This window comes from Diospyros lotus, chromosome 6 (genome assembly GCF_014633365.1).
Source record: "Diospyros lotus cultivar Yz01 chromosome 6, ASM1463336v1, whole genome shotgun sequence".
Lineage (NCBI taxonomy): Eukaryota > Viridiplantae > Streptophyta > Magnoliopsida > Ericales > Ebenaceae > Diospyros > Diospyros lotus.
In genome coordinates this window covers 14,409,911-14,422,966 of record NC_068343.1, presented here as the reverse complement: position 1 = coordinate 14,422,966, position 13,056 = coordinate 14,409,911, and the positions used below count along the sequence as shown (strand labels likewise).

The following is a 13,056-nucleotide window of genomic DNA, read 5'->3' as shown; positions in this document are numbered from 1 at the left end:
CACTGCATATTTATATTAAGGTTTGCTTGCTAACTATTATATTGTTATAACAATTTTATGCTAATAACAACTACTCAGTTACAGCTACTAACCAACTTGTTGGTTAGTTAGTTTTAACAATATTTAGTTAATGTTTTACATGAAAAATATTATAGTTAGCAGATTTTAGCCAAACTTGTTAATATATTTTTATAGGAAATATATTTTAGTTAATACTTTTTTCATATATTTAGCCAAATATACTAATATATACTTCTTATAAAAATAAAATAGAAATAATTAAAAAATATTTTTTGTAACTAAGCTAAATATTTTATGTTTATTAACGTGTGTGTGTATTTTAAGTTAGATGGGATACCTTAGATTTTATAAATTTGGTTGAAACAAATTAATATAAATACATTGGTAGTTATATTAATTAGATCTAATTATAATTAGACTGAGTAATATAGATATTAACTTGTGTTGTAAGTAATTACGTCTTCTTTCCTTCTATTCTATTATAAAACTTTTTCTCAAATAATAGAAAGAGTTTTGTTTTGTTCCATCTTATCCTTTCACCCTCATTTTATTGTTTTACTTCTTCACATTTTCGTGATACTAATTTTTTTCATAGTTGGTCAATCACGGCAAGAAAAAAGACTTTTCCCTATAATTTTACACTTATTGCAAACACTATACTTGATGTTTGAGAAAATACAAATAGCCTTGACTTTTAGTATGTAGTTGCGATTACCTTACCATATTAAGTAGCCATCTAAAAACCCTAATGATCTTGATTCATATCAGCATCATTGTATATAAACTTTTCAAAATATTTGTTGTGAGCTTATAATATCCACTTTACACTTGTGATAAATGACCAAAAAAATAGGGTGATTGTTGATGAACTCTAATCATTGGTGGTTGGTGTTTGGAGGTGTGATAAGCTCCATAGAGCAAAATGGTATGCTTAGGCTTTCAAGTAGTAAATAATCAAGAAATCACAAGAGTAGATAATCAAATTGCTATTTTCGTTGAAAAGTGTAGAACAAAAATGTAAGCGATATGGTACAATTTTTGTTTTTGATGTGTTTGTATGGACAAGCAATTGAAAATAGTAGAAGAAATTTGTAAAAATAGTGAAAAATTGACTATGTTTTGCTAAGGTTGTTTTTGTAGAAAAACTAAAATTAGAGGGGTAACCTGTGCACATTTATAAAATTATAAGGGTACACATTGCAACATGTAATATTAGCTCAATTTTTTATTCTACTGATCAATGCCTAAAATATCAAAAGCCCTTTTAAAATACAAAAACAAATTTCTCATTTCGTGTTCCAACGTTAGATTGGACTAATAAAGGGTAGTTTTTGCTATTTTCAAAATATTTAAAGTATTTTATGCAATTTTACTAATCTTAAGAGTGTTTTTTAAAATTTACTGATATATATTGTTGTTTAAATAGATAACTCAAGAGGAGTGTGAATTGAATTTTGTAAAAACTTAATTTTTTTTTTTATCAAACGTTTGATTTAAAGTGTGATTTGTTAATAAATATAATTAAAAAAGAAGAAACACAAACAAATACTCTCGTATCAAGATTTTACAAAAGTTTGATTTTTGAAGATTAAACTATATATGAAAATGCTCCTACCTTTTGTGTTCAATAACTAGAACCATGTTGTAAGATTATTACTCCCCAACAAGACAAATGTTGTACCAAAATAGAAACTGTGCAAAGTTAGCCCAACTAATAGGGAGATAAAATACAACTAACTTACAATCCTTTGCAATGCTCGAAGGAGAAGGAAGAAACAACATTACAACTTAATTGAATGTTTGAATTCTTTCAGCCTTGAATTTCAATCTTAGAGCTTAATAAGGGACTTTGAATGCTGGTAAGGAGATAATATTAGTTAGCGAGTTTGAAAACTTAGAATCTTTCATCATCTATGTGCATGGAAAAAGAGATCATGCAAGTTATACTTGTTATATGTATTTCTCGCGCCATTCTTTATGGACTAGACTCAGTTCGATTGGTCAGTCCAATTGCCTAGAGCCCAAAAGGCCCAGGCGACCTCATCAAAGAAAGCTCATACACCCCCGAAATTCGAAACTCATAAAACGAGCTTATTGCAAGCTTCCAACGAATCTCCTAGCGAGTTCTCAGCGATCGACTAACGAGATCCTAATAAAACCCCTAGTTCGCTGGACCATTCAGATTATTGACCTAAAACCTTCAGCTCGCATAAATGACAAAATTGCTGAACAGCCAGAAGCAGAGCCCATTTACTTTATTTGAAATGGACCATACTTCTCGTAATGAAGATCTCACTCTCGATTTTGTGCAGATGATAAGGATTGTTTGTCCCTCATTATATCATCTTTATATTTTTATATCTTATCCTAATTATAAAAGCCCCTCATTATAAATAAGGGTCAAAGATATTAGAAAGAAATGGAGAATAATCAGATACCGCCACTCTAAAAGAATAATCAGGGTACGATCGTGGAGTAGCTAGGTATCGTTCTGGCCGAACCATGTGAAAATTGTTTGTGTTCATTCATATCTGGGATCTTTGTTTTCTTTTTCTTGATATTTTAGATTCACTCACTGTGACCCAAACGAATCACAATCGGTTGAAATTAAACGTTAACAATACTTAACTTGATTTAAGATGAGTCAAATTATTTTTAAATGGACCCAATTCAAAAAGAGATCATGAAAAAAATGGATACAATCATTTTTAATTATTTTTGTTAAAAAAATATTTGTAATTCTTCAAACAAACTAATTTCACTTTATAATCACTTAAACAAATTAATTCTACTTTATAATTATTTTTTTCAAGAAAAATACTTAAACTGGTGATGTGGCATGATCAAAACTGGCAGAGTCAAAATGCTTAAATAAGAGAATATATTTAAGAAATTAAAAATATTTTTTTATTTAAAAAAGAGGTTAAAAGTGATTTTTTTTATTTAAAATATGATTATTTTTTGCAATATGAAGTTATTAGAGCTAGGTTGTAACTTACAGCTAAAAAGAGAAAAGCAAATTTGAAGGCAAATCAGTCTACTCAATCGATGCATACCTACACTGTTTTCACTCTCAATTTAATCCTGCGCAAGTGGGGCACTTATTCTACTGAAGTGACTGTTCAATCATTCACTAATTATGTGAAGCAGCTTCAATCTCTGTCACTTGGACATTAATTATGGAATCATGCTAGATATATATTATTTTTGTACAGTTTAGACTAAATAAAAGATATTATAATTAAAATACCCCTCATCTCACATATGCCTCACACGTCTCTATGTGTCTCATGAAACACTTTTTTATTATTGATACACCTTTATGTAACTTAAGGTGTACATAAAAGTATACAAATAATATTTTCTTTAACTATGCATGCGTGCTTAGCCAGCTTGAGATTAATTTACTCAATATTTATCAAACTTGCACCGCTTATATTAGAGGAAAAGTCTAGAAAGCCCGATAAATTTATCGACAGGGTTATCGAATGGAGATAAAAAGACGATTTTGCCCCCACTCCTTACTCTTTCCTTTACCCTCTCATGAATTGCCCCTGCCCCTGCTTTCTTGTCTCCCTTGCCATAGTCGTCGTCTCGTTGCTGCCCTCGTCTCGCCTCGCCTCTTTGCTATAGTCGTCTCGTCTCGCCAATAATCATTGCATCGACTGTCGGTGAGGTAAGGCAACAATGGCAAAGAGGCGACGACTAGGGCAACGATGAGGCGATGATCATGATAGGGGAGAGAAAGAGTAAAGACGGGATAATGACCCTCTTTATAAATTTACAAAATAAACGGGGATACAATTATTTTTTTTGTCCCCTTTCGGATCCTTTAGAACAAGTACATTAAATCTCATCACTCGTGACTGTTCAAAGTAGTGATCTTGCTAATAGATCTCTTGGGGCATGAGTTGAGCAGGGGATTTTACTATATTTCCTGGGATTCGTGCCCCGTGACAAGCATTTTGTGCTCTCTGCCCAACGCCCATTGCCCACAGAACGAGCAAGTCATTGCCCTGTCATCGTCAACTTTCTCTGATAAATTAAGCTCCAAAACCACGCAACTCTGTGGCGAAGTCTAATAAAAAGTTTCCCCATTCAGATTAGAAAGCGCCAAGATAACTCAGGAATCGTCATCATTAAATTTTAATAAAATTGCCTTGTCAGGTACTTTATATAATGCCCATAAGGAGAGCATTTTAGTTTATATGCCATATTTAACAAATCAATATAAAAATTGACACATGGAACCACATTTATGTGTTAATATCCTTTTCAGTGAATATTCAAAATTTTACTGAAAGAATGATTCACAAGATAATTACTTTTCTGTCAAGACACTCGACTCCAAACCAAGAGTAGGGCTCGACATCTCTGCCACGAACATTCCAGTTCGATATAGCTCCAGATGGATCTCTCACCTCTCTTTTTTTAAACTTCAATAATGCCATCCTTTTTGGAGCGTTTCTTTTTCTAAAATTAAAAACGATCCTAAGAAGAGGGTACACGTGTAATAATTAAAACCGATACAAGGGTTGAATATTGTTCATCGCCGCCTAACGTTACGCGTGGTCGTAGACACTTTGTTTTTATGGGCACTTAAATCACTGAAACACAGGGTACACGTGTGTTCCTTGTGATGAGACGCATTGGACAATTAATTTGGGCCTCATTTTATCCGTCCGCTGACGTAACAGCATAAATCTGCATCAAGCTGTTATCTGTCCGCTGACTTAGCGGCAGCATTAATCTGCATCAAGCTGCTGCCGTCATTACAAGGGAAATTAGATTAGATAAGATAAGATGGAGCAGGCATGGCCAACTGATTACTGGGCACAGTTTAAGCCGTCCATTTTCAGAAATTGAGATTTCAGACAAGGGCTGACCTCTGCTTTTGCCAAAACAATTCATCAGAAATTGTAACATCATGGTCAAATCAAATGCAATCTGTGATTAGGATTGGGATTGCTAATCCTATTCTTATTGCCGTCAATTACATTGTCGTATGACACACACACACAGATTGTTCCAATTTTACCTAAAAGATATATAGATAAAAAAATGCCTAATCTTACCTAAAACATACCTAAAAGACATAATATTCGGTATCATCATGTCGGCCACGGAGGATGCCTATCATTTTCTGACAAATAATAATATATTTATTTATAATAAAAAATATTATAATGTTCATCCAAATTAATATTTTATATAACATTAGTGACAATCTTTCTAGTATTCAAAGGTGTATTGTATAATAATAAAAAAAAAGTGATGTGTAACATTTACCTTATTACAAAACACCATTTAGATAGGGTTAAGGGTGCCGCGTTCGAATTTAGCTGCTAGATTCAGTGATTAACCTCTTATATATAAATTTTGAGGTTAAGCTGTGGGGGCCCTTAAGGTGAGTGGTTTCATTTTTTATCTCAAAAATATTGATACTTTTATCTCTAGGTATAGATCAAGTGGTTGAGTCATGATAAATTAAGATTCGCATAACTAAGTTGTAGGTTCGATTTCTTATTCTGCACAGTGAAACAAAATCTCCACTTACGATTTACCTTCTCTATCAAAATCAAGAGCACAAAAGAGAACCACGCAAGAGTGGTAATTCCAAGATGTTGATACTTTTGAAAATTATGACATTTCTCTTTATCATATATTTTGTTATAATTATTTGATTAGATCATTGTGATTTGGTAAATTGAGTTATACATAATCAGGTATAAAGACTTTAAAAAAATAAAATAAAATACAAAAATTTACTTGATTTTACTCAATGCCTACATATGTTATTCCATCTAAAGGAAACAATTCACTAAATCAGTTGTTTTGCATGATTAAATTACAAAAGTCTCTACATATATAGTTTTTACATGAACAAACTATCTCGAATAACTGTAATAATCAGATTATATAATACATAGAATTATGGATGAGATCCATTAACAACTGTGATGTGTACTGGCTGAAGCCACGGATGAGAGCCCATTGAGAATGGGTTGCAAAAGAAGGGAAGTAGCTCAAAAAAGGGCTCAAGAGACCCTTCCAAGTTAGCAATGCAAGGTAAGACTTTAGAGACCAAGATATCTCGAAATGACACACTCTAGAAATATTCTCAAGAAAGAAATGTGGACAAATCACTCCAAAATTTCTTTAGAAAATCTCACAACAAATACCAATTATCTTAGATATCTCCAAATGACACACCCTAGGAATATTCTCAAGAAATAAATGCGACAAATCACTCCAAAATTTATTTAGAGAACCTCACAACAAATACCAATTATCTCTAATAAATTCTATCCCGATCATATTCAAAATGCCAATGATAATCCTCACAAATTGGTTAGCTCCATTATAATCAGAAGAGCCTTCATTCTAAAAAAGGTAAATTAAAAATATAAATGAAAAAAACTCTGAAACTCTCTTATATTTCTAGTGAATCTAATTTAAGTATCAAATAGTTTAGTCGAGAAATACTATGCATGTTCTGACTGACTTTTTTATTATAAAATCTTAATAGCTTGAAGAAAAATCCCTATTGGTGCATTTATATAGTAACAAACTAGAAATAACTCTAATCCTTATCCCTTATTTACAATTAAATATATATTTTATGAATATATTGTATCTCCATCAAAAGTGAATTTGAGGAAGAAAACATTCAGTATAACTTTGATAGTGCGTCATCTTAGTGGGGCGGTATCATAATTTAAGCAATACATATTTAAATATTAAATAATATCTGGCAAAAATAACCAATATTCTAAGGTTTAAATCATCTAAAAGCACTTTCTATATATATGTTGATGATTTAAATACTTAAAATTATAATACTGTTTTAACATGATAAATTATTAAGAGTGAAGTTGAGTTGATATATAGGAGTTGTGGCAACATGTTGCTCTTCAGATCAAAACTCACCTATACACTCAATTTATCTAAGTATTTTGACAATAATGTAATATGAGAGTTATATTTAAATATTTTATCAATTTGAGGAGTTCTTTGCATGATTATTTAAGAAGGTATGGATAAAATTAATTTAAGTATAACCCAATAATTTATATGTCGCATTATATGTTCTTTGAGGTCCACTCAGTGTTCTCAAAATTACGTTAATTGTCTGTTATTTTTAAGTTTATACAACCCAATTAAATTCTTCATAATTTTTTCTAAAAAATTAATTTTAAAATATACAAAATGGATGTACTAACATTTTCCTTTTATAAGAAACAAAACAGCTGTAGCATTAGAGCCTCCATCTTCGGCCCCACGCCGTCTATTCAATTGCCTTTTGAAGATATTGAAAAGAAAGCAAGCGATCTGAGTGGTTTCCTCGTGCTGCGCAATACAGAATTCAGTATCCGACTCAACCTGTTCAGGGGGTGTTTGGCAGCTTATAAGTTTTCAGCAGAATTTAAAAACGTTCGTTAAATTGAGTGTATAGGTGAGTTTTTAAAATTTAAAAACGTTCGTTAAATTGAGTGTATAGGTGAGTTTTTAATTATATGTTCGTCAAGTTTGGCAGCTTATAACTTATTTAATTATATATTTATTAAAAATTAACAAATTTAAACACTATCACACTTAAATAATTTTGACAATGTTTTAAAAAAATTCCTCCATTTTTTCTCAAAATATTATCCATATTTAGTTAACTAACTATTTTATAATTTTACTTTTAAATAACTATTATATTTTTAACTTTATCCCTTTCTTTCATTTTTTTACATTTTCTCTCTCGTTGCCTCTCTTTAGCTCCTTCATAATCGTTGCCTATAATTTCATTCCATTGTTGTCGTCGTCTCCTCCATTTTCGTCTTTCACCATTATTTCTATTATACCACTTTCATCTCTATCTATTATTATCGTCTCCATCTCTGTTCATTGGCATCGCCTCATTGTCGCTTTAGCCTCATCTCCCTGTTTGTCACCATAATAAATGTTTATCAAGTTAAAAATTTTACACAACTTTTAAATAACAAGAATTAAAAGTCATCTTAAAAAAGCATAAGCCAAACATCCTCTTATTGTCTCTGACGATGACGATCATATATATATATATATATGTATATTTGAGTTGAGTTTAAGCAAAGAGATGGCGTAGACTCTTGTTGCTTCATTGCCTATGTCCAAGCGCAACCTTGAGTCTGTTTGCTGCAGTTCAAGGTCGATATTACGCCCTATTTCTCGTGACTGTTGGTCCCAATCGCTCGTGAGCTGTGAACTTTTAAGGTGATTTTTAATTTTATACTTCATTCTTCGTTTGCTTTTTTCGGATTTCAGTTTCGTTCGTCGATGATCAAGAACTCTCATGTTCTCTGGCAATATGATCGTCTCAGATTCGTATTCCGGAAAGTTAAACCTGCTGTTGCATAGTTTTTGTGGTCTCAAACGCGAGGTGAATCTTGAATCAATGTCGTCCAACCATTGAATTTCTGCAGAAGCTTAAGAGAGTGGATATGACCTAGAGACGATCTTCGGAACTACTTTGGATTGCGGTGAACTTGTTCCTTGATTGGTTGCTGTTGTTGAGGCCAGGCGGCTGTGGTAGTAGAGACAATGCCTGGAAATAGGCGAAGAGAAGAGGAAACGAACAGGGCGAATGGAGTTGAAGAGGTGGAAAAAGAATATCAGGTGGACGATCTGAGAGATCGGATCAGGTCGTCGAGAGGAAGCACAATCAATCTGATCCAGAACGAGTTGGGGCTCGATCGGAATAGGAGGAGGATATACAGCAGAGAAAGTGTCATCTATGGCCTCAAAGACCTCTCCAATGGTATGGTCATCCATCCTGACAACAGGTACTGCTCCTCTTCCTCTCTCTCTCTCTCTCCTCGACCCTCCAAAGGAATCGCGACATTTTCCGTCTCGTTTGAATCTTCAAAACGACGACGAATGTCTTTCCCTATCGAGGGAAGGAGGGCGCACCAGACACGTGTCGTCTAGTAAATGGATATCTGGCAAGTCTGATTGACTTGTTCACAGACATCCAACGGCTGAGGAATGAGGATGGCCCAGTTTGCCTATTTGGTTCAACAAATCCCGATTATTACTGCTGGCAGCACAATCCGTCGATTGCTTAAATAAATTAGAGTTTTTGACAATTTTATTTATTTTTAAATAAAAATACCTCACTTTACTAATTTTTTAAAATTATTTATCAAAATATCCAATTTTTTTGCACTTAAAAATTTGCACTCCAAAGAGCTGGCAGTGATATCAGCGCTCTCGTGTAAAATTCCAAGTGTGAATGAAGCAGATGGTATTTTGGGAAATAATTTTGAAAAGGTGGTAAAATGAGAATTCTTAAAAAAAAAACTGATCAAATTGTCAAAAAGTCCGATAAGTTTGAAGTACCAAGCGAGTACAGTGGTACATTCAAAAGGGATGGATTAAGGAATTTATGGAGAGCGAGAGAGATTGAATTTTTTTTTTTTAAGATATAAAATTATACGTCATAGATTCTAAGATAATTTATAATTTTTTTATTGAGTTATTATTAAAAATTATTTTATATTAAAAATTAATTTTAAATATGACTACCATAAGTTGAAGTCCACAACAACTCACACATAGATTTAGAAGCTCACATATACATTACTCTAATTACAATTTTTGGTGAGTGTTTGTTAAAATTAGTAAGATAAATTTATATCAAAATAAAATTAAAATATTTTTTAAATTAAAATATAGAATGATTAAAATAAGATTAAAAAATATTTATTAATTTTTTTTAAAATAAACTGAAAGACATATACATAATTTATTCTTTTTCATAAAATTTAAGATATGTTAGAGGGAGAAGTAAATATATCTGAAAATTAAAAGTCACTATTTATTTTTATTTCATTCTTTTATTTTTTCCTATTTTTTTTTAGCGGTGCCTGCGGAGGGTTCCGTCCGACCCCCAGGTGAACAGATATCTAGATGAGCGTTCCTACTCCAATGATTTCATAGGAAAATTTAGCAGTAAAGCAATAACCAAAACTCTCTAGCCGGCCAAAATCCGTGCCCGTTGGCAAGAAGACGTGGGCTTAGGCTCCACGTGCATGGCCCAAACAGTGCTACCTTGACATACGGCACTCCCGTGTGTCAGGAACGCGCGTGTGCTGCCTGCCTTGTGCGCATGCACGTGGCCCTGCTTGCTGCCCTCTGACGCTGCCCCACGCAGGCTTCGGTGTTCCACCGCATGCGAGCATCATACTATAGGGTAGCTGGGTGCCCGACGTTTGTCCGTCAAGGGCTTGCTGGCTAGTGTTGCTTAACATATCAACCCGCATGCTGGCCTCCACATATTGCCTTGGCGTGCCTCCCGTCACGCTATATGGGCTGAGCGCAAGGTGCCGCTCAGCCATGTGTGCCTCCACGTCAAGGCTAAAACTAGGGATCAGCTCTTTCCATAGGCAAGTAGAGAGAGTGAAGCTCCAGAGATAAAAGAAGAGAGCAGAGTCTGAAAGGAATTAGAATTAATAATGATCTTACTGAATGATTCAGTACATACCTAGCAAAAAAATTATTTAGTACAAGAATGGCTTGATATTCAATCCCCACAATTGGCGCCAATACCAACTAACTCCTGAAAACAACCAACCTTCTTAAGTATCAACTGATTACACAACCACCTGTAACTACCAGGTACCGATATCAACAACAAAGCCTTCGACACCGCAGATTCAGCTTGTTAGTCTTGTATTTGAGCTTCAGTTGGCACAATTACTCGAATCTCCCTTCAAGTTACTTAAACAAAATTAACATTCTTCAATTCCGCTAGGATCTTTGCCTCCATCCAGATTTGCAGGCTGATCTCCTCCACTCTTCTTGAGCTAGGTCCTCCCTTCCTGCTGCCCATTCAAAATACCTTCTGGGAATTTCCTCTGACTGCTTTCCTTTGTGGATTAGCATGATCTGCTTCTTCTTTTGGATCCCAGTTGCCTGATGAACATTTTAATCTCTCCTTTCTTCCAGCTGCATATCAATATAAGTAAAAAAAAAGAAAAGAAAGAAAAACAAACTAACTGGGGGCAAGTTTGGTGGCAATAAAAAGTTTATTTTTTGTGACTGAAAGAGTTCCAAGTTGGGAAAAAAACTTTTTAAAAAGAAGGGATAAGGTTGCCTACAGAAATGACCTTCCCTCGCTTTTGCAGAGCAGGGAACTTGTACGCTGAAAGCGTATTTTAAAGAAAAGAAAATAACCTAAAACCAGAGGAGGGAAAAATAATTTCTTCTCTGTTAACCTAATCAACTTACAATCTCTTATATACAAATTACCATCATCTATTCTCCTATCTTTGGAAACTAAATCTTCACAGAATAAGGAAAGTCAAGAAGAAAGGAATTAGAAAAAAAAAATAAAAAATTGCAGCACAATTGACTGACAAATGATCCCATAATTTGTGAAATCATTATTCAGTTTTCCTATACTTCACCTTAAACTAGTGAATAGATGTTAGTCATTCCCAACTTACTAACACAAAGATTAAAACTTAATTTTTGAAAATCTTTGGTTAGAATATCAGCTTCTTGGAATTTGGTAGGAATGTGAGACAAGGTAATAGTCCTATTCTCAATCTCGGTCTTGATGAAGTTTTTATCAATCCTCACATGCTTCATTCGATCATGTTGAATTGAATTATGGATTACACTAATAGCTGATTTGCTGTCACTAAACAACTTCACAAGCCCTATTATTGGCATGTTTAAATCTGTCATCAACCTCTGTATCCAAATGAGTTCACATGGTTCTTGAGTTATGGCTCTATACTTCGCTTCTGCATTGCTTCAAGTAACCACAGACTGCTTTTTGCTTCTCCAAGTCACTAGATTCCCCCAAACTTTTGTACAATACTCGATTGTTGACTTGCTATCATCAACAACTCTTGCCCAATTTGCATATGAGAAACCAACAACATCCTTGACTCCGGTCTTTTTGAACAATAATCCTTTGCCAGGACTTTACTTTAAATACTTCAAAATCTAGTTTGCTGCCTCCATACGTCTTTATGTGCGAGCATGCATGAACTGACTTACTACACTCACACTAAAGGTAATATCTGGTCTCGTGAGTGACAGGTAGATGAGTTTTCCTACCAAATGCCGATAGCTCTCTTTATTTACTAGAGGATCACTATTTGACACCTTGTGCTTCCAGTTACATTCCAAGGGCGTACTAAACAGTTTACACCCAAGTTTTCCTGTCTCCTTTAACAAGTCAAGTGTGTACTTTCTTTGTGAAATGAAGATACCTTTGTGACTTCTTGCAACCTCCATTCCAGGAAAGTATCTTAAGTTCTCTAAGATCTTTTACCATGAATTCAGCTTGAAGTCTTTTTTTGAGATTTCCAATCTCCATTTCATCACCACCTGTGATCACCATATCATCTACATATACAATGAGTATTGCCTGTTTTCTTGACTCATTCTTCTTCACAAACAAGGTGTGATTGATTTTTCCTTGGCTGTATCCAAAACTCTTCATAACAGTGCTGAACCGTGTAAACCAAGTTCGGGGTGATTGTTTCAAACCATAAATAACCTTTTTTAACATACATACCTTGTCTGGAACTCCCTTTGCTTCAAATCCAGGAGGAACCCTCATATTCACCTCATCCTCTAATGTGCCATTGAGAAAATCTTTCTTAATGTCTAGCTGGTGTAGTCTGCAATCTAATTTCCAACAATAGTCAATAGAATTTTGATTGAGTTAAGCTTAGTGATTAATGCAAAGATTTCTTCATAATCAATTCCATAGGTTTGAGTAAAACCTTGTGCTACTAGCTTTGCCTTATACTGTTCTACACCTCCATTTGGTTTATACTTCACTATGAAGATCCATTTACTGTCAATTGTTTTCTTCCTTTCTGGTAACTTCATCATCTCCCAAGTCTCATTATCATTCAACGCCTTTATCTCTTCTAGCATAACTCTCTTCCAATTCAGACCTTGAAGTGTCTCATGAACATTTCTAGGAACTTGAATCTCATCAATCTTGGTAACAAAGGCTTTGAAATTTCTTGATAACTTAGT

General features: G+C 33.8%; 1 protein-coding gene across 6 annotated transcripts in view; it reads left to right on the top strand.

Annotated features, from left to right (window-relative positions):
• Positions 1-8,081: 8,081 nt before the first annotated feature.
• The window catches only part of LOC127804903 (potassium channel SKOR-like), a 34,024-nt gene continuing 29,049 nt past the window's right edge, over positions 8,082-13,056 (top strand). For 2 of the 6 annotated variants that reach the window (XM_052342000.1, XM_052341995.1), the window contains exons 1-2: positions 8,099-8,265; positions 8,373-8,834. In XM_052342000.1, the coding sequence (XP_052197960.1) occupies positions 8,593-8,834 (242 nt within the window). In that variant the 5' untranslated portion in view covers positions 8,099-8,265; positions 8,373-8,592. Of the gene's footprint in view, positions 8,266-8,372; positions 8,835-13,056 lie in introns of those variants that run through there. The other 4 variants (XM_052341998.1, XM_052341997.1, XM_052341996.1 and 1 more) reach the window with 4 other exon arrangements.